Consider the following 22338-nt stretch of genomic DNA (forward strand, 5'->3'; position numbering starts at 1 on the left):
TCTAAGACAGCTCCAGAACAAGACTTTTCACGACAGTGACTTCAACGACGGTTGAAAACCAAAGCCCCTCAAAATTGTGTAAAAAACATTCTTTTAAGTAGTGAAAAAATATTACACTTTATTTAGAGTTGTACAAATCTTTTAAATTAGTAGGAAAATGATCATTAAGAGTTTACTAATTACTACTAGTCTTGGGACCTGTTCCATAAATCCAGATTGCAAATTCATGTATTTTCTCTTTTAACTATATTTTCCTGTTAATAAATAACTATTTCTCTTCTGCTTTGTAATTGATGAATACAGTTTCTTGTTTGCAAACTATGCATAAAAAAACCTTAGCCTACAATCTTGACAGTGATGGTTCCCAGGATTCCTTATCTAACGGTCACCCAACTTCCTTTTTTTTACTTCCTCTTCTCCATAACCTACCTTGCTTTCTTCGTGTTCCGCCTATACTTATGTTACACCAACAAATGCTCCATTCACCATTTTCCCCTCTTGGTGGAGTGTTGCTTATCACAAAAGCTCTTAACCTAATATGCGTCGCAAAGGATACCCATTACATGAAGGTCATAGGCCTCCCTTATGGTGTTGATGATTGTGATCCCACTCCAAGCTTGGTCCAATTTGGCTTCTATTGTGATTGGCAAGACCAGCAAGGACGGGTCCTGTGTCAAACGAGGGAACAGAATTTTTTTTACACAATTGTTTAAATATTGAACTCTAATAAATACTTATTGAATAAATAAAACAATATTTATTGTTAATTTTAAGTGTAAAACTAAGGATAAGTTCCATTAGTAGAAGAAAATTAAGTAAATATTAACTAAAAAATCTGAGATGAGTCATTAATTGTAAAACAAAAAAAGAGAGTAAACTGGTAGTAAAGATGGAAAATGTGAGAAAATATTACGTATAAAGAAAAGTATACATATAGTGTTCCAAATTTGTCCTTATCTCTATTAATAACTGTATTTTCGTTAGGGGAAAATAACTTTTTTCTTTCTGCTTGCAATTTGAGGAATATATTTTGATTTCCTTTGTAATTGTTGAATATCATCTCTGTTTTGGATTTGTTCAAGTACCTAGTCTCACAATGTTATATTCATTGATGTTGTCTTGAATTAGAAATACCACAAGTATGTTCTCAATTCTCCTTATACCCATGTATTATATTCTTTTCATTACAGGCTTCGTCTCATTTCTTTGTTAATTGTTACTTGCTACGTAATATGTTCTCTTCCATTTTTTAATCATCATTTACAACTTTTTTATTTATTTAGTGTACTTAATCAGTCAATCTTTGTATCTATTTATAATCAAACTCTCATTTTTTTTTCCTTGCTATTTCTTTTGTGTTTTACCTACCTACATAAATGATATAATTTGATCATGCCATTATGTATTTTCTTCTGCTAATAATGTACTTTAAACCATGTACTGTCAGTTTTTTACAGCACCCAAGACTGTATTTCTTAACATTAATACTAGATGTTCATCATGCGGTTCCTCACAGTGATAGTTTCTTAAATATAAAACTTTCATTTGTCAAAGCCAAATAAAAAACCACATTTATAACACGCAATAGAAACAAGGCAACTACCGTAGCAATCTATCATCTGCTGTAATAAAATGTTAGACAGGAAGAAAATCATAAAACAAGGTAAAAACTGAATAATTTGTAAAGCATCTACACCTAAAGAGTTTAAGCATGGACTTTACTAATCACGTCAGCAGAATAAAATAATTGTATATTTCAGACACATTCACCATGTTGATGATTTCTTAAAAATATTCATCCAAGTTAAATAAGAAACCACCTACAATAAACCATAAACAAGGCAATCAAAATCTAACACCCTATAATTTGTTGTAAGAAGAGAGCATCAGCTAGAAAGGGAAACAGAAAATGAAATAAAATTGAATAATATGTAAAAGCATTTACCTAAATAGTTAAGTAAAGAACCATGATACAACTTTTTCGACAACAAAACTCTGATTAGTGGAGAGTTTTGAAGTAGGTACTCCACTGCCTTGTTTACTTCTTCATCAGATATCACTCTGAATCGATTTGTTACAAATTTCAATGATTCCAATCTAACAAAGCACAGAGGTTGACTTCCCATTGTAGCAAGATTTGATAGATCCTACTCAATTAGAGTTAATTGAAGACATATTGTAATGGATTTAGTGAAATGCTAAATGCAAGAATGAGTATAGTGAAAAAACTTTGACATAATAATCCAGACATCTCATGAGCCTTATGAAAATAAATAGAGCATAAAACAAATAAAAGTGACTTACTTTTAATATTAGCTTAAGCGTCTCATATGAAAGTGTCAATATCTTTACATTAGTGAAAACTTGCAGCCAGCCTATGAGAACTGGATGAGATATATCAGTAGCGATGTCAATAGTTCCTTCTTCAAGACATGAAAGATTACATGTAGAGGAGAGTGGTTGAATACTCAAACTTGAAGCCCCAAAAATACAGACTGTGAGAGAACTAAGATTTGGAGTAGAAAGCACAACTTTGTGTTGAAAGGTGTCCCGTATCTTCAGGTTGTTCAGCTTCAAACTGGAAAGGTTAGAATTAGATATGAAGAGTATTTTTGCATCATTGTGCAAAAAGCAATCATTAAGGACCAAAGTATTCAACAAGTTGCAGGTTGTAAAGGGCTCAGCACAGACATTGTCAGTTGCAGTAAAAAGGACACGGGAGAGACGTAAGGTTTTCAATGCTGGCAACTGCAGGGATTTTGGAAGTTCCAAAGGAGGCCAACAAGATATATTGTGAAGCTCAAGATATGTCAAAGACTGACAGGAAAAAATGATAGGGTCAAGATAAGTGGATATTTTTCCATAATAGAAAGGAATATACATAGTCAACTGTTGGACATTGTGCAACACAGCATATTTCATGATCCTATTCAGCAGTTGAGACCCTATTGATTCAAAGATGTCTAAACGAACGTTAATAAGTGAAATGGAACCATCCCGACAAGACAGAACCTGAGATACAAACTTGTTAAAATTGACAACCCTTCTTTCATTAAACAAGCTAGATTGATAGAAAGAGAGAGTGGTAAGATGTTTCCAGAGGTCCTTCCATCGTTTGGACAAGATACAAGTTCTAAGTGCATCTTTTGTGTAAATAAAATTCATTATATGGAGCAGAACAAAATCAGGTAACTCACTCAGCCTATCCCTCTCTTCTTCACTTGTCCTCTCTATCTTCGGCTCTGTTGTCAACTTCCCCTTAGTTTCTTTTCCTTCTTCCATTGATACCAGCTGACTGATAAAAGACAGATTTTCTTTTTGAGCAAAAACAATGTTAGCATGCAATGGAAAACCTTGGGGAAGTGATTAAAAGAGTTGGTGAGGGAAAAACTATAAATAGTTGTTATACATGGCAAAGGAATATTTGATAATAAATCCCAAATTAAAAAAAAAAATTGGTGAAAAGAAAAGGAGAAAAAAGTTATACCTATGGTGTGGGGATGCACAGCCACCCAAATGTGCTTCCACCAGCGAAGAGAAATGAGACTTGGGATTGATAAAAAAAATTATTAAAAATTAGTAGTATAACTGATAATAACTGATTATCTACTGTTTTCAGAATTTAAAAATGGAACCACGCTGGCCTTTGAAAACTCCATGTAATAATGGAATAAAATATATGGAACGCTTCCAGATTTTAAACAAGCGACCCTTTGGAACTTTCAAAAGTTTAATGGGTGATAATTTTATGTTTTTGGAACAAGTAACTTTATGATAGCTGGAAAGTTTACCGGGTGATTAAACAAGTTTTTGGCATGTCGCATCTATCATTTTCCCAAAACCCATTCAATAGCTTCAGACGGCATTTTTCCAAAACTAGAAACCGAACCTGTACAAATTTAAAGCACGGGCAGTGAAATAAAAACAATTATTTTAATTTCAATTAAAAAATAAACAATTGCACAATGCAGAAGAAGAGAGATAAAATGCATGGTAAAAAGGTTGATATAAAATGTTGATACTTGTACTATCCTTGGACAAATTTTATATAGTTGTAGGTATATATAATAATAAAAATAAATAATTATTGCATTATATTAGCACAAAATATGGACTTCAGGCCTGTACTTGAAAATTACCAATATATATAGTTGGATGTAACTTATTTTGAAATATGTGACTGTTACTTGAAGTTAAAATAAAATGTTGTAGTGATTTATAATATTTGAAGGTAATCTCCATAAAAAAAGATGACACTGAATGAAATTATTTCTTTTGTACTAGTTATCGATTATAGATTATTATAGAAGAGAAAAAAAACATTATGGTGGGTTGTTTTTGAGAGAAAAAGAAAACACCAAGCATCAAGTGAAATGAGATTACCATTATTTTTTCTTAACATTTTTTTTAAGTCCTGACCTAAAAAGTATTTCTAAAAATGTAACCATGTGTGTCTGGCTTGTGAAGTTTGTTGCATTGTGCAGTGTGTGAATGGGAGGCATTAAGGTTGTTGACTCCATGCATGGCTTTAACGAAATTTTAAAATTTGAAGAGCTTAAGAGGGAATGCCGAAATGTTCTGAGTATCAGAATTAATGAGCTACTTATCTTGTTGAGTGTAAAGGCAGTGGGATCTCATGGAGAGTACCTGTTCTTGGATGATTGCTTTCCTATAACCCTAAGTTTTGAAATGCCAAAAAAATCATAATTTCTTGTTTAGCTATGCCCCATTACAAGCTAATAAAAGTCCCTAGTGATCCACCAAGTGTAAGTAAGAATAACTTTAACCGAAATGAAGTGCAAAAATTTGGGGATCTTAATCGCAAGTCGTAGAATTTCAAACACTCACCGAGACACTTGTGCGTAGAGAGAAACACTAACCTTATGAGGAAAGTGAGGCAGACCAACTTGATTGATTTCCGATACTAACTATTTTCATTTTGATGTTGTTTGTGCTTCCATTGCGAGATTATGACAAATGCAGAAAGATTCAAAGCCTGCTTCTTATTTTGATTTGCTTGGGGACAAGCAAAGTTTTAATTTGGAGGATTTTGATAACGGCTAAATATGAGTTATTTTTTATAATAAAAATATATTGAAAATATCTTTAAAGATATTTATTTAACAGTTATTTTTTACTTAAATGATATGAATTGATAATTTTCTTATCTATGGCTTAAAGATATTTATTTAGCAGTTATTTTTGGCTTAAATGATATGAATGGATAATTTTCTTATCTATGGCTTGCAATGTGAAAAAAAAAAAGATTAAAAGATCCAAAAGATATCAAAAAGATAAATTAGGAAGATCTTTTGCATCAAGCCCAAGTCCACTTCAGCCGCTATAAATAGAGAGTCAGACCAAGGAGAAAGACACACTAGTCTCATAGCACTCTCGTTACTACTTAAAGCCAAAGAACTCTTCCTCTTTTTTTTGTTATTATTTTTATCAATGGCCATGAGTGGCTAAACCGTTAGTTAGGTTCTTGCAGACCTAAAAAGTCAAGCGATGTATGATGTACTTCTCATATTTATCAATGCAAAAGAAGTCATTTCCAGGTTTTTCTATTCTATGATCTTTTCTGTTTTATCTTGCATTCTCATCTTTACATTCTTTTAAGGGTTAGACACTTGGGATATGGTAACTTCTAATAAAGATTTAAAGAAAGTATGCATGAATCAGTTTTGGGGGTTAGACACTCAGGAGATGGTAACTTTTAATAGATCCAATTGCATTGACAAAGAAAAATCATAAACGCATACATCTTAGGCAGATGAGACATGTTAGGTCCTAACATTTGCATTTCATTGAATTCTCTCTTTAATTATCTTGCTTTTAATTCTCGCATTTCTTAATTCACTATTATTGCCTTTTATTCTTTCGTCTACTCTTTTCCTATATTCTTTTTCTCTTATAAATTGGAAAGTATCTAAGATAAGTACAACACAAAATCCCCGTGAAATCGACACTCGGATTTTTGAGATTTTATTATTTGGACATTTGATACACTTACCAAACGCCTAACATATATATTATGGGGTAAGACTTTTTTTATGGGGGCAAAAAGAAATTATTAAATGTGTTTAAATAAAGAAAATAAAATCTTGTGGGGTTAGATATCACCAAAACTCCTAACATTCATCCGCCGTTGACCATGGAAAGGGAGAAAAAGACTCATAAAGAGAGAATGATAAGATCGTATAGTAATTGTTGATAAATAATTTAAAATTAAATAAGACAAAATGAATCCAGCAAGATTCAACCTGATAAAATACATTAAAAATGAGAAATTAAAAAAAAAAAAAAGAACGAAGGAAATAAAGTGAAAAGAGGAAGGAAGGAGGGAAACTCATCGTCACAAGAGCAGGAAAGATGAACCTCTAATTTTGCTTTCGAAAACAAAAATATAATAAAGAAAAGCATGTTGCTACCATGAACATAGGTTGTCCTTTGAAACTCTGGAAAACAATGCTGACATATGAGAGACATGAGGATAAGTGATTAAGGAAAGAAGAAAAGAGTGATGGAGAAAAAAAGAAAAACATACTTTGTACCGAATCTTTGTTGCAATCTCATTGCAAATACAATGCTTGAATCTCTGAAATCTGAACCCCCTCCCTTTCTGAATGCCTCTATCTCTCCTCCTCTGTCAATTCGTTTTCTTCGAGCCACTGCTGGCTGTCGCATCCCCCTATCAACCTCCTCTCACCAACCGAGACCTAAAATAATTGGTTTATTGGAAAAAAAAAAATTAGCCTCAAATACTACATAAAGAAGAAACGTAATGGGTCCACTCCAAACGTTACAACTCTTTATTTATCTATTTTGAAATGCATTACGGAGTATCAAATGGTTGAATGCCTTGAATTTGATGTTCCCATGAATTGCTTTAGAAAAACAAATCGTGCATTAATCGTCAAAATAATTCTTTTTATGAAAATATTTTTATCTTATTTGTTTACTTTATTTTAGATATATAATATTAATTTCAGTTTTTTATTTAACTCAGTTAATTATTCCTTTTAATGCACACATTTTTTTAAAAAAATTCCTTCAGTTTTATTTCCTCTGGATTAGTAGTCAATAATGAGTAAAGGTACTAGTTTAAAAATGGATAAAAATATTAATATATAAAAACATAAAAAAATTAATGTTTAGTTCTTAGATAATTAAATTTATTTTATAAATATATTATTGCATTTACCTCATATATGATTTTGTTCCTTAAATTTTTTATGACCGGTCAAAGTTCTCTAATTTTTTTCCATCCAATATTTTAGTATTTTCCGTCTATTTCACCGTTAAACAATAACATGACTAATGATATTTAAGTTTATTATTATTTTATTGTTTTTATTTTCTAGAGGCTTTAACCCTCGACATAATTGATGATATAACCAATGACATTGCTTGATTTTGGAATAAACTAAGAATGTGAATGTTGATCAAATGATTTCACCTACACAATTTTGTGAGTAAAAAATTTAACGCAAAAATTTAATTTTCTATTTTATATTTTAAATTACGATTTTATAATAGTCACGGATGGACTTAAGGAGGCAAGCATGGGCTTGAGCCGCTTCCTCCTCCCCTCAAATCTAACACACATAATATAATTATATTATATTAATATTAATTATAATTACAATAATATATATGTAGAAAAGATATTGCACTTCTTTTTTAAAAGGGACATACGAAAATGATTTGATATTGTATTTTCTTAAAGAAAATATTATTATCTTCTAAAATATATTTTTATTTTAAAATATTATATAATCTTGTAATTTTTTTAAGATAACCTAAAGTGTTTACACAGTTACACATTTTATTGACCAATTACTTTTTTTGGGAAAAAATGTAAATTATATTAAACCCAAAATGATACAATAATAAACGAGACATACCCCGCAGTTAAAGAAAATCAAAAGTCTCCCTAATACAAGAAGACATATATCAAGATGCTAAAACAAATGCAACAGGTGCGCTTGTCTATACATAAGAAACTTAATCTTGCTAATAACCTCTATGACAGAAAATTGATAATCTTCAAAAATCAGCTTGTTCCTAGACAGCCAAATGCAGTAGACTGTAATTGATATAGCCAGACAACGTAATTTTCCTTGAACACCTGATGTGGATTTGCCCCTAATTAAAGAGTCAGTAATGCGCTGTAAAGAAGTGAAATGCCTGCGGAAAGGAGCCAAATCACGAATGTGAGCCCAAACTTGGAGAGATTTCCTGCAAGAAAAGAACAAATGAGCATTTGACTTAGGCTCATTTGAACATAAAGGGCAGAGGGAACCCTTGTTCAAAAAAGCAACTTTGTCAAGAGTAAGCAGCCGATTCCTTTTAGCAAGCCACAAAATGAAAGACATCTTAGGGGGGATTGCTGGGTTCCATATAACAAAACACCAACTAACAGTAGGCTTGACACCTCTAATGTATTCATAGACTTTGTCAACAAGCAATTGTTCATTGGTGCTCCAAGATTGAATTCTCTTTTTGGCCTCTTCCGTACTTAGCTCTTTAGAGATAATAAAGTCCCTTATTTGAATGATTTTCTTTATCAAAACTGAATCTGATGAAGAAGAATTATAATTCCACACATCGCTCCCTCTGAAATAGTAATGGTGAACCCACCGAACCCATAGAGAATCTTTCTTACAATGAAAGTCCCACAGGATATGGGAAAGAAGCGCAAGGTTCCAGTCCTTGAGATTAAAAAGGCCTAAACCCCCTTCTTTTTTCGGAGAACAAACTACTGACCAAGCAACCAAGGGCTTGTGTTTGCCAATATCCGCTTTGCCCCACAGAAAATTACGGCACGAAGCGTTGATCCGGTCCAGAACAGATTGCGGCAAAGGAAAAATCCCCATCCAGAAATTCACAATTCCTTGAATAACCGCTCTGATCAACTCTAACTTACCTGCATAAGATAAAGACTTTTTGCTCCATCCCTGAATCAGGCCAGTAATCTTGGAAAGCAAGGGAGCATAATGACATACATTTAATCTAGATGATAAAAGGGGAACACCTAAGTATCTGAAAGGGAAGTCACCCAAGTTAAATCCAGTAAGCTGCTGAATATAAGAAAGCTCATGAGGCCTAATACCGGCTGAGTATATGGCAGATTTATCAAAGCTGATGGAAAGCCCTGAAACCCTACAGAAGTTCTGAAGCTTGGCAAACATAGTTGACATAGAAGGGATATCTCCTCTAGATAGAAGCATAATATCATCTGCAAAAGCCAAATGAGATAGTTGAATACTTGCACAGTTGGGATGAAATTTAAAATTGGCATCTTCCTTGAGGCTGCTCATATCTCTGGAAAAGTACTCCAAACAGAGCACAAATAGATAAGGAGAGAGAGGATCCCCTTGTCTAAGACCCCGCTGCCCTTTGAAGTGACCATAAATGGATCCATTGACTGACACACTAAAGGAAGTGGAAGAAACACATTCCATGATCCAAGTACAGAACTGGGCTGGAAAGCCAATAGACTTAAGCATCCAATCCAAGAATTCCTAGGAAATGGAATCATAAGCTTTATGCAAGTCAATTTTCAGGAGGCATCTCGGAGAGGATCTTTTCCGGGCATATTTGCGCAAAATCTCTTGAACTAGGAAGATGTTGTCCATCGTCTTTCTGTTCTTAATGAAAGCAGTTTGAGTTTCCCCAATAATAGTCTCAAGCACTGGGGCTATGCGGTTAGCCAGAATTTTAGATACAATCTTGTATAACAAATTACAGCAAGATATGGGTCTAAAATGGTTAACCTGGGAGGCCTGGTCATGCTTAGGAATAAGCGCAATAATATCATGGTTGAGCTGCTTTAGAATTTTTCCAGTTGCAAAGATATCATCACCAATGATATTCCAAGCCTTCTTGAAGAATAAAACATTGAAACCATCTGGCCCAGGAGCTTTATTATTATCCATCACAGAAATAACGTTCCAAACCTCTTGCTTAGAAGTAGGACAAAGTAAGGCCGCAAAGCAATTGGTGGGAACCTTAGGACCCAATTACTTGTTATTACTTCATGCAGTCTTGCTTTTTCAATTGCCACACCTTTATTTTTCACACACCCTGACTTTGTCAATTTCTTCACGTACGCTAACAGTTGGCGTTTCTAACTTTTTTATGGCATTACTTTGCCCAATTTTTCTATTTTTTCATTCTTAAATTTTGATTGAATTTGTCTAATATTTAACATTATGAGCGCCTATATGTAATCTTTGTTTGGAGAAAAACAAGGTAATCTTAACTTTTTTCCTAATTCTTGTGCCCACTATTTTTTGTTATTAAGATGATAAAAAAATAGATTTAAGATAATTATTAATGAATCTCTTAATTTTAGTTTAGACATTATTTTACATTTGTTTTACATTCAAGTTCAGGATTTGTTGTTGTTATATGGTCTTGTAGATGTTTTTTTTAATGTTTAGAAATTAAAACAGATATATTTTTTTTTACAGATATTCAAAATGTATATGGCTTTTATTTTAGAATTTTTTGAAGCATTTTTTTTATAAAATGTATATGGCTTCTATTTTAGATTTTTTTTAAGCATTTTCAGAAATAGGCTAAAAAATAAGATGAGAGATACATTTCTAACAAAGTGTTTGATTACATACATTGAAAGAATGATTGCTAAAAAATATGATACATATTATATTATTGATGAATTTTATGATATGAAAAATGTGTGTATAACTTAAATTGCTAATCTATTATAATTTTTTCAGCTCTCCTTTGATCTACTTCTAGATTCATCCCCGATAACAATTACAAATTGCCAAAATCAAGTCATTAAAAAAATTTCAAAGTCATTATACCACTTTATATTTTGATTTAATTTGCAAAGTATTCATTTTTTTTCCTTCTGTAGAGTGTGAGTCAAATAAGGAATAAGAGACAATTTGTGTCAACTTTTGATGCAAACATTTGATTTTCTATTTTATATTTTAAAGTACTGCTACAAGGCAAATTAGAACACATATATTCCTCTGTCACTGTAAAAATGTATTAACCATAGAACTATGAATTTATTCTACCATCCATTGCATATCAATTAAGTCATCACATGAAAAAAGCTACAGGGCAATATACCTAAGGACTACAATTGCAATATACCTAAAGCTGAGTGAATCCATTTCAAGACGGTAAATTTGAATAACAAAAATAATCATTTCATGAACACAAAATACACCAACAACTGAACCAACACAAAAGCTGACTGAATCCATTTCATTAAGCCACACTTAACTAACAGGGTGCATCCTCATTTCTAAAAAAGTTACATATTAATACCTAATTAATTCAAAATAGCCCACTAAATGAATGTGATTTCTCCTACTTGCTCGGTCTTACCAGTTACACCTTTGTAACCCAACAATTCAAAATAATTGTCAGGAAAATGTAACCCAACAAATAACTCAAGCAACAAATTATTATGAGATGTAGTCAAATAGACTGCTTAATTTTGTTGGATGAAACTAAGTATAAGACAAGTCTTAAGGAACAAGAGTTCCAATAAAACCTCAAGATTGCCTCAAGCCATTTCATGATCTCTCTCTCTCTCTCTCACTCTCTCTTTTTTGGTCAAAGTATATAAATAGCCACTCGATTTAAATACTGGTTGATAGCATGTACCACAAATTCTATTGAATACAATGTTTCTTTTGAGTTTATAGTCATAATAATACCTTTGGAACACCAGCAGCAACTAAAATGTGTTGCCCAATGACAGATAGACTCCACTGGCTTATTGTTTTCAAAGAAATGCTTCAACTTCAACTCCACAAATGTGTTGGGCCAATTACCACTCATGAGTTCAGACAATCATCCAATTATCAAACCACTTTCTTTGCTGAATTGGAAATGGGACACTTTTGTTTCACCACCAATCAAGCATGTTTTGGTCCAATGCCCTGGTTTGACCACGGAAGATAAAACATGTGAAGATTGGGATACATTGTAGACCTCTTATAACCTTGAGGACAGGGTTAGTTTTCCAGGAGAGGGTGATGTTAGCAACACCAGTCCAACATCTACTAGCAGGTCCAAAAGGTGCATAAGGAAACCAACCTATCTCAGCGACTACATTTAGTCATGTGGGTAAGACAAGCAGCAAGCAGAGTGCATAACCATGAACACCACTAATAACAAAATCTATTACAACAGCAATGTATACCACTCAGTGACGTAGCTCCATGTGGAGCTTGTAGGCCTTGGATCTTCTTTATCAATGGATTTCTTTGCTTCTTGAAGATGAATGGCAGTAGAATGGAGATGGAAGATGATTAGAGATGCCACTTCAAGGAGAAGATGAGTCAAGAAGAAGCTCACCACTGTAGAAGCAAGCTTCATGATGATGAATCAAGATTGATTCAAGGAGTTTTGATGATAACAAAGATGATGACAAAAAGCCCAAGAGTATGAGTTCAAGATTGAGTCAAGAACACTTGATAAAAAGCTCAAGAGAATGAGTTCAAGATTGAGTCAAGAACACTTCAAGAATCAAGAGAAATTTGATTTCAAGATTCAAGAATCAAGAATAATCAAGTTGAAGATTCAAGAATCAAGAAAAGACTCAATCAAGATAAGTACTAAAAAGTTTTTCAAAACATTGAGTAGCACATGAATTTTTCACAAAACCTTTTACCAAAGAGTTTTTACTCTCTAGTAATCGATTACCAGTTTATTGTAATCGATTACTAGTACCAAAGATTGTTTTCAAAAAGCTTTCAACTGAATTTACAACGTTCCAATTGATTTCAAATTGGTGTAATCGATTACAAGATATTGGTAATCGATTACCAGTGTGTTTGAACATTGAAATTCAAATTCAATTGTGAAGAGTCACATCCTTTCACAAAAATGCTTTGTGTAATCGATTACAATTATTTGGTAATCAATTACCAGTGACAAGTTTTGAATAAAAATCAAAAGATGTAACTCTTCCAATGGTTTTCAGATTTTTCTAAAGGTTGTAACTCTTCCAATGGTTTCCATTGATCAGACACGAAGAGTCTATAAAAGCAAGAACTTGACTTGCATTTTAAGAACTACTTAACAATTCTTTAGAACCATTTTTGAGAAACCTTTTCTACTTATTCATCTTCTTCTTCCTTCTTTGTCAAAAAGCTTTCTAAAGTTTTTTGGTTTTCCAAACCTTGAAAACAAAAGTGTGCTATTCATCTTTTTCATTCCCTTCTCCCTTTGCCAAAAAGAATTCGCCAAGGACTAACCGTCTGAATTCTTCTTGTGTTTCTCTTCTCCCTTTTTCAAAAGAACAAAGGACTAACCGCCTGAATTCTTTTGTGTCTCCCTTCTCCCTTGTCAAAGAATTCAGAACAACATAGTATGAGAATTTTTTTGATTCTTCCCTTTCCCATAAACAAAAGATTTCAAAGGACTAACCGCCTGAGAACTTTGTCTTAACACATTGGAGGGTACATCCTTTGTGGTACAAGTAGAGGGTACATCTACTTGGGTTGTTGTAACTGAGAACAAGAGAGGGTACCTCTCTTGTGGATCAGTTCTAGTGGAGGGTACATCCACTAGGTTGTTCAAAGAGAATAAGGGAGGGTACATCCCTTGTGGATCTTTCCTTGTAAAGGATTTTACAAGGTTGAAAAAAAATCTCAAGGACCGCAGGTCGCTTGGGGACTGGATGTAGGCACGGGTTGTTGCCGAACCAGTATAAAACTCTTGTGTGTTTGTCTTCTTCTTCCCTACACTTTTAATTTCCGTTATGCACTTTAATTACCACTTTTACTTTTGGTTAAGTTTCTTTTCTATTCTTTACTTTCTTAACAACATAGTAAAAGCATAAGAAGGATTACATTTTTTAATTATTAAAGGTTTAGTAATAATTAATTCAACCCTCCCCTTCTTAATTATACCGAGGCCACTTGATCCAACAACAACCATAGGAAGCCATGGATAAGAGCTTGAAGGTTGGAGAAGATGAGTGGAGGGAGAAGGAGAGAAGGAGCACAAAATTTTGTGCCTCAAATGAGGTCTGAACTTTGAAGTGTAATTCTAAAATGATCAAAGTTGAAAAAATGCACACACATGGCCTCTATTTATAGCCTAAGTGTCACACAAAATTGGAGAGAAATTTGAATTTCTATTCAAATTTCACTTGAATTTGAAATTGAATTTGTGGAGCTAAATTTTGGAGCCAAAATTTCACTAATTATGATTAGTGAATTTTAGCTATGGTTCAGCCCACTAATCTAAGATCAAGTCCAAGATTCTCCACTAAGTGTGCTTAGGTGTTATGAGGCATGTAAAGCATGAAGGACATGCACAAAAGTGTGACTATATGATTTGGTAATGGGGTATAGCAAGCAAATGCTCACCTCCCCCTCTAAAATTTAATTGGATAAGGCTTCTCCCAATTCAATTAAATTTATTTCCCAACACACACATCAAATATTCATTTAATGCATGTGAAATTACTAAACTACCCCTAATACAAAAACTAGTCTAGGTACCCTAAAATACAATGGTTGAAAAATATTATATTTTTAGGGTATCCTACCTACATTATGGAGCCCTAAATACAAGGCCCAAAAACAATGAAATCTTAATCTAATATGTACAAAGATAAGATTGCATCATTCCACCCCCCTTGCATCATACTTAGCCCATGTGCCGAAAATCTGCCATTGGGGGATAGGATTGCATCATTCCATCCCCCTTGAAAAGGATTTGACCTCAAATCTAGAGCTTCTTGAAACTATGGGATTCTTCCTTCAAAACCTGTAAAAAGAATAAAAACATATATATTAGTGGTGTTTGGTATGTTGGAGTAAGGTAAGGTCTGAAAACCCATTTCTTAGGCATCTTCCCATGAGGGAACATGGTTCCTCACCAACTCAATGAGTGGTGCTACAAGTATAGAAAAATATGGAGCAAACCTTTTGTAAAAGTTTGTTAAGTCATGGAAGCCCAAAATTTTCCTTATACTTGGTGGAGTGGTCCACTCAGGAATGACCTTTATTCTCTTAGGGTTTATGGGAACCCCTTGATCACTATTTAAAAAATTAAGGAAAGTAATGCAATAAAACACACCTTTTTCTATATTTTCATGTTGAATATTCCTACCAAAAAGTATGACAAACCTAAGGTATCTCATATGAGCACCTATGTTTGTATTGAAACTAAAAATAAAAACAAACCTACTTAATGATTCCCTATGTATGTGAATCATGAAGATGTTGGATGGATGAGTGATTTTACAAAAGAGGGTTGCACCACTCAACACATTCATCATACCACCTATCATAGGGATTCGGTGCCGCATAATACCTACTTTGGGCACCAAAAAAGTACAAGGAGTTAAGCTCTTACAAACCAAACCCTCATCCAACAACTCCTTTACTTGAGGAATAACCTCAAACTCAAGAGGTATGACAGTGCTAAGGGATGTTTTCCTTGATAGGAGAAGGTAGAAAGATTGTTTAAGAAGGAATGCCCTTTTGATATCACCTTTTGTTGCAAAATGATTTTCCTTCTTAACAATCTTCTTGGAGGAATCCTTTTCCTCTTTTTCCTTCCCCTTGGCCTTTGAAGACAAGGCCTTACTATCCTTCTTTTTCTTTTGTTTTTCTAGTTTTTCTTCCTCATCCCTCTTATCTTTCATATTTAGTTAATCTTTGGCCACCTGTGAAGGTGTTTGAGGATGCAACACAAATTTAGTGCCAAGATGGGTGTGGGTAATCTCATTAGTTAGGCCATTGTAAATGATCTTCCTATCAAATTGCCATGGCCTTCCTAAAAGAATATGTCCTGCCTCTATGGTAACTATATCACAATTAACTTCATCCTTATATGTCCCAATGGAGAAAGGTACCTTCACTTGTTGGTTAACTATCATTTCCCCTTGCTCATTGAGCCATTGAAGTTTATAAGGTTTTGGGTGGGGAATGATAATGAGGTTCAACTTGGAAACTAATCTTGTGCTACAACAATTGCAACAAGATCCACTATCCATAATGAGAGAACAAGTTTTATCTAAAATTTTGCATCTTGCATGAAAGATGTTCTCTCTTTGGGATTGAGATAAATCACAAGATTGACCTCCAAGGAGCCTTCTAACCATTAAGAGGTCACCTTCTTCATGGGGGTAGACTTCCTCGCTAGACTCTTCACCCCTTACTTCATCTTCACCTCCACTAGAGAAAGGGGAAGAAATAGTCTTCTCTTGACTACTATAAATATCTTGCCTCCTCATAATCATGGTTTTCTTTGTGGGGCATTGAGAGGCAATGTGACCTCTCCCAAGACATTTGAAGCATTTGATGTTGCTACTCCTTTCTTGGGAACTAGTCTTAGGGGTTTATTTCTCTATGGTCTTACCCTTATCTTCCTTGGGTTTTGAAGGTGCAGCCCCCAAAATTCCTTGGTCTTGGTTCTTCCTTGGATAAGAGTGAAAGACATAAGATTTTGAAGAAGACTTTCTTTTAAGTTGTTGCTCCACTCTTATACAAAGTTGGACTAGCTCATCTAGGTCCCTATATGGAAAGAGTTCAACCTTGTCCCTCACTTCCATATTAAGCCCACTAAGGAACCCAGCTATGCTTGTTCTTTCCTCCTCCCTAAGTCTAGCTCTTAAAAGGAGTAGTTCCATTTGTTGTCTATATTCTTCAACACTCATACTCTCTTGTCTAAGCCTTTGGAGCTTGTTCATAAGCTCTCTTTCATAGTAGGAGGGAATGTGCCTCTTCCTAAGGGAACTCTTAAAATCATTCCAATACTCTTCTGGAGGATCCCCATGAATCCTTCATTCCCTAACAAGGGAAGTCCACCAATAGAGGGCATACCCTTGAAAGCTAAGGGTAGCCAATGGAACTTTTCTCTCTTCGCTAATATGATGGCAAACTAAGAGTTGTTCAACCTTCATTTCCCAATCTATGTAGGCCTCAACATTATCTTTTCCATGGAAATATGGGAGACTAATGTTAACTTCTTGAGGCCTTCTATCCTTTTCTCTTCTTTGGGAATGATGTTTAGTATGTGAACTATGGTTCTCTCTATAATAGTCACTAAGTTCTCCACTTAAACTCTTGCAAGAGTCATAACTACTATAGGAGGCATGTTTTTCTCTTTTCATTTCTTTCATTATTTTTCTTTTTTCTTCCTTTCCTATTTTCCCTCTTTCATCTTGACTTATTTCTTCCATTTATTTTTTTCCTTTTTCTTTTCTCTCTTGTTTTTCTTTCCACAACTTAAGGGATCTCAACTCATCTAATATCTTATACAAACTTAGGAGTAGAACCCTCACCATTAACACTAGATGAAGAATGAAGACTCATGTTGGTTCCTAAGTTGTGGTTCTTTCTTGTTGGGGGTTTGAAAAAAAAAGGTAAAAGAAACTAGGGTTGAAACTAGCCAAAATAAACACTAAAAGATGTGTGAAAGATAAGGTAAAAACTAATTGGTAAAATGCAAGCTATCTAGGCGGTTTGACAATGGAAGGTAAATGAAATAAGCTATGAAAGTAAGCAAGAAATTAAAGTGCAAGAAATGTAAACTAGGTGAATCCTAAGAGTGTTTGGATGACCACATTTAAGGTTCCCAACAAAACACTCCCTATCCTAAGGGAAAATTGACTAAAATTGTTGCACACAAATGGAAGTTTGGTAACCTATTGGAGGCTCCCAACACACTTCCAAAGAAAGGCCTTTTTGTTACAAAAACTTGAAAGCAATGAAGGTAAGTAAATTGCCAATTACAAAATTACAAAAGGGTCCTCAATTTTGGTGGTTGTTCTCCCTTTGGTGATTCACTCAATTTGGAGTTCTTCTTAGTCCAATAGCTCTTAAGGTGGTTGGGCCCTTGCTTCTTGACTCAAATTATTCAAGGGATGACACCAATCCTCCTTTTCAATTCCCTATATGGCAACTCACAAACAAGGAAACAAAGAGATAAGCAATAACCAAAGACCAAAAAATTGAAATGAAAGCTAAACCAATAGAGTTTTAGCAAGACAAATTTTCAAGGATTATTCAACAATTCAAGCAATGAAAAGCACATAAAAGCAAGCTAGGACTCAAAGAGAAACTTAGAATGGCTTTAGAGTAGAGTAAAAAAAACTAAAAAAAAAAGACTCAAGAAACCTCTAGTTTTGGAACTTTTCTTAACACTAATTTTCAATTGAAATTTCAGAACTAATATTGGTATAAAATAGGCACCAATTATAGAACAAATTTCTAGCCAAAACAACAAGCACACTTCCCTTTCACTTTTTTTTCTGGACACTAATTTTTCTGTCAACTTGTGTGATTTTTAGTATTTTTTCCTTTCATCCAAATCGCTTGTTCATTTTTATTTTATTTTGGTCCAGATGTCTAGAAAATTCAGTAAAAGTTTCAGCTCAAAATTCGTAGTCACCAATTCCTAGTAATTTATACCATTTTGTATGTTCAACCTGCTAGCACCAGCGATTTCAACCTAGAAATCAAGAGTGGTGCTTATGTTGCTTAAGGCTTGGTTAGTTACAATGTGTTTGCTTATGCTCAATTATCTTGAATAACACAATTCAAGAGTGCTTAAGACTTATTTTGATTCACAAATCCAGCCACAACTCAGCACCACAACTCAACTTCAGCATAGGCATAATGTAGGAAACTTAGAAAGCAAAATAATAGTTCAACAACAAGACTACTTCTAGGAATTGATTTAGAACATGTTATGAACTAAATAACATGCATGAATTAGACTCAAAATTCAAAAGATAAGCTAAGAATGACAAGAATACATGAACAAATGCATCTAGAATTCAATCAACAAAATAAAAATTCAACACAAACTTAGAACATAATGTGACAATTATTATGACTAAACATGACTCTAAGACAACATGGAATAAGTGATTTACACTTAGATTTTTGTGTTTTTTTTTCTAATCAATATTTTGGAAGAAAATTTAGATCTAAAGGTTCAGCAAAAGAAGATTATGACCGAAAAATGATAGATCCTAAAATCAACACAAAAACATGATTCAATAGTAGATCTATAAAATTTGAACCATAGAAATGCAAGAACAAGTGTAGATCTAAGATTTAATCGGTTTATTTTTTGGAATCTACTCCAAACAACACCAAACCACAAGACAATGGAGGATATACATGGAGAATAAGATGAAGAACAAGGAGTTAAAGTGAATTGACTAAACAAAAAGATAGAGGAAGGAAAAGAACATCACCTAGACGAAGATGCTCTTGATACCACATGATGTAGCTCCATGTGGAGCTTGTAGGCCTTGGGTCTTCTTCATCAATGGAGTCCTTTTCTTCTTGAAGATGAATGGCAGTGGAATGGAGAAGGAGGAAAGATGATTGGAGATGCCACTTCAAGTAGAAGATGAGTCAAGCACAAGCTCACCACCATATAAGCCATGGATAAAAGCTTGAAGGAGGAGAATATGAGGGGAGGGAGAAGGAGAGAAGAAGCACAAAATGTTGTGCCTCAAATGAGGTCTGAACTTTGAAGTGTAATTCCTAAATGATCAAAGTTGAAAAAATGCACACACATGGCCTCTATATATAGCCTAAGTGTCGCACAAAATAGGAGGGAAATTTGAATTTCTATTCAAATTTCACTTGAATTTGTGGAGCCAAATTTTGGAACCAAAATTTCACTAATTATGATTAGTAAATTTTAGCTATGGTTCAGCCCACTAATCCAAGATCAAGTCCATGATTCTTCACTAAGTGTGCTTAGGTGTCATGAGGCATGTAAAGCATGAAAGACATGCACAAAGTGTGACTATATGATGTGGCAATGCGGTGTAGCAAGCAAATGCTCACCTCCCCCTCTTAAATTTAGTTGGATTGGGCTTCTCCCAATTCAATTAAATTTATTTTCCAACACACACATCAAATATTCACTTAATGTATGCGAAATTACAAAACTACCCTTAATACAAAAACTAGTCTAGGTGTCCTAAAATACAAGGGCTGAAAAATCTTATATTTTTAGGGTACCCTACCTACATTATGGAGCCCTATATACAAGGCCCAAAAATAATGAAATCCTAATCTAATATGTACAAAGATAAATGGGCTCATACTTAGTCCATGGGTCCGAAATCTATCCTAAGGCTCATGAGAACCCTAGGGCCTTCTCTTGCGTCTCTGGCCCAATCTTCTTAGAGTCTTCTATCTAATGCCCTTGGGGGGTAAGATTGCATCACTCAGTTTGTTATTCAGTTTTGCAATCGTGCAGTAGCTTTGTATGTTCAAGCTTTCCGTATAAATATTGTACTAAAGTATGAATGAGGATATGAGAAAATTCCTTACCTATTTTCCTTGCCCTTTACTATTTTTGCACTTCCTTTAATTCTGCAATTCAGTAGTGTAACAAGTCTTGAAATTCTTTACGAAAATCCTCCCTTAAAAATGAAAAATAACTTCCTGTAAATAATAAATTTGAAGATAAGACTTTCCATATAAGAAAGAAGCTATTGGTTGTTAAATATTGCCATTATGCAAGGTTTAGTGGCAGCACTACATATAAAGTAAATAGGGAGTATATTGAAGTTGAACATAGAACAATAAAAGAAAATTTAAGTCTTTTAAGGCCAAACCTTTGCAATCTTTTAAGAGATTCTTTTAACAAATAATGGACTATTGTGAATTGTTTCTCTTGCTCTCTTGATTTTGACTTGAATCAACTTTGAATTGCTTCAATCTTTTGTCATCATCAAAATCTTCATACAGCATATGCACTCACAGCATCTTCTAAGGTTGCCAATCACTCCTATAAGAAATCCATAGGCTGCTCCAACAACAATAATACTTACACGAAGCTAGATCATGACATACATAGCAAACACCACTACTGGTACACATAGGCCAGTAACAAGCTTAACAATAGGGTCAAATTAATCTGCTTCAACCAATTACGGAAATGACAATTGTCAGACCCTAATTTCGTCCAGGGACTATCATTCGCTAACATTTTGATTCTCGCTAGCCGAATTGAGCTATTCAACACTAGTTGCCGCACAAGACGAAAGATTATTTGACGTTTCAGTAAAGAATGCAGAAGATACCCAAAAGGGAGGGCAAAAGGGTCATTTTAAGCCTTTTTCTAAACCTTGGCTTGCCCAGGCTAGCCTCTGGCTCGCCTGAGCCCTCAAATAGCTTAGGGGTGAAGTAACCAGCTCGCTTGGGCGAGCATGGTTACTTCAAGTTGAAGCAACAGCTCGCTTGGGCGAGCTGCAGATCCTCTAAACCCCCTCATTTCCTATAAATAGGCATGAGAGGGGCTGAAGGAAGGGGCCGATATTTGAATATTGATAGGATTCAGTGAAATTTGAAGAGAATAAGAAGAAAGAGGAGAAAAACGAGGTCGAGATGCTACCGAATCGCGACCGTAATCAACTTATACATCGGTCTTCATTCGGTGTTCTTCATTCATCATCCAATTAGTATTTATTTTAAGGATTTGGATGCAATCTATGCACCCTTAGGGTTCCTCTTTGTTGCTTTGCATATCTTCATCTCATTATTCTACCATTAGTAATCTTTTTTCTTCTTGTAAAGTGAATTCTGATCGATCATTTACATCACAAATCATCTTTTAATGAGATTGAAAATTAATAAGTGAAACCAAGATGAAATTAGCATGTAATTGAGTTTTTATCCAAAAAAGTCGCTTGAATACGTTCAAGGTCCAACACCTTAATGGTATCTTTTATTTTTGTTGGTTAAAATGAACCTTTGACAAGTTTAAAATCAACTCAACACACAACTTTCTCACTTTTAAGAACTACGTAAGTTTAAATTCCTCATTGCACTTGAGGATACGTAGGAGCAAGGGCAACACCCTTGTCGACCCCCATAAAGTAAAAAACATAAAAAAGGGAAAATAAATAATATTGAAGTCACGTTTTTGCACACTCGATTAAAGGTTGTTGTCTCTTGTGACGGACGCATGGGGTGCTAATACCTTCCCCGAGCGTAAACAACTCCTGAACCCTTATTCTTAAAATCTATAGACCCTTTTTTGGTTTCTTCTACCGTTTTCCTCGAATAAACATTGGTGGCAGCTCCCATGTGTTTTCCTTCTTGGAACACGCCCTTTTTATCTCGCCTCGCCCTCCTACCAAAGGGTAGGTTGCAACAGTTGGCAACTCCACTGGGGACATTTGTTAGAGAGTTAAGTCATTTAATCTCTCTGCAATGTTTATCATGACCTTTTCTTTATCTTGTTTCCCATTTACCTTTTATGTTCTTATGTTCATTAACTCTTTTTCTGTGCTTTTGTGTTTTGTGTGGTTGTCTACCTATTACATGCACATTTTAGAAATATTTG

At 34.2% G+C, this 22338-nt stretch overlaps 1 protein-coding gene across 9 annotated transcripts; it reads right to left on the bottom strand.

Moving 5' to 3' along the window:
- Positions 1–261: 261 nt before the first annotated feature.
- LOC114370666 (putative F-box/FBD/LRR-repeat protein At1g78760) lies at positions 262–6807 on the bottom strand. 9 transcript variants are annotated; one of them, XR_003657903.1, is made up of 7 exons: positions 6548–6807; positions 3792–3889; positions 3488–3546; positions 3198–3295; positions 2305–2578; positions 1946–2147; positions 262–668 (listed from the first exon to the last, which is right to left on the bottom strand). XR_003657903.1 is itself a non-coding variant. In XM_028328058.1 (6 exons), the coding sequence occupies exons 2-6, from the start codon at positions 3822–3824 to the stop codon at positions 571–573; spliced, it is 1383 nt and encodes a 460-aa protein (XP_028183859.1). In that variant the 5' UTR covers positions 3825–3889; positions 6548–6800; the 3' UTR covers positions 262–570. The 9 variants fall into 9 exon arrangements, 6 of the variants coding, with proteins under 6 accessions (XP_028183859.1, XP_028183858.1, XP_028183862.1 ...); XR_003657902.1 differs by having other exon boundaries at positions 3198–3314; positions 6548–6806; XM_028328058.1 differs by having other exon boundaries at positions 2305–3295; positions 6548–6800.
- Between the last annotated feature and the right edge of the window lie 15531 nt (positions 6808–22338).

Source organism: Glycine soja, chromosome 10 (genome assembly GCF_004193775.1).
Source record: "Glycine soja cultivar W05 chromosome 10, ASM419377v2, whole genome shotgun sequence".
In the NCBI taxonomy this organism is placed as follows: Eukaryota; Viridiplantae; Streptophyta; class Magnoliopsida; order Fabales; family Fabaceae; genus Glycine; species Glycine soja.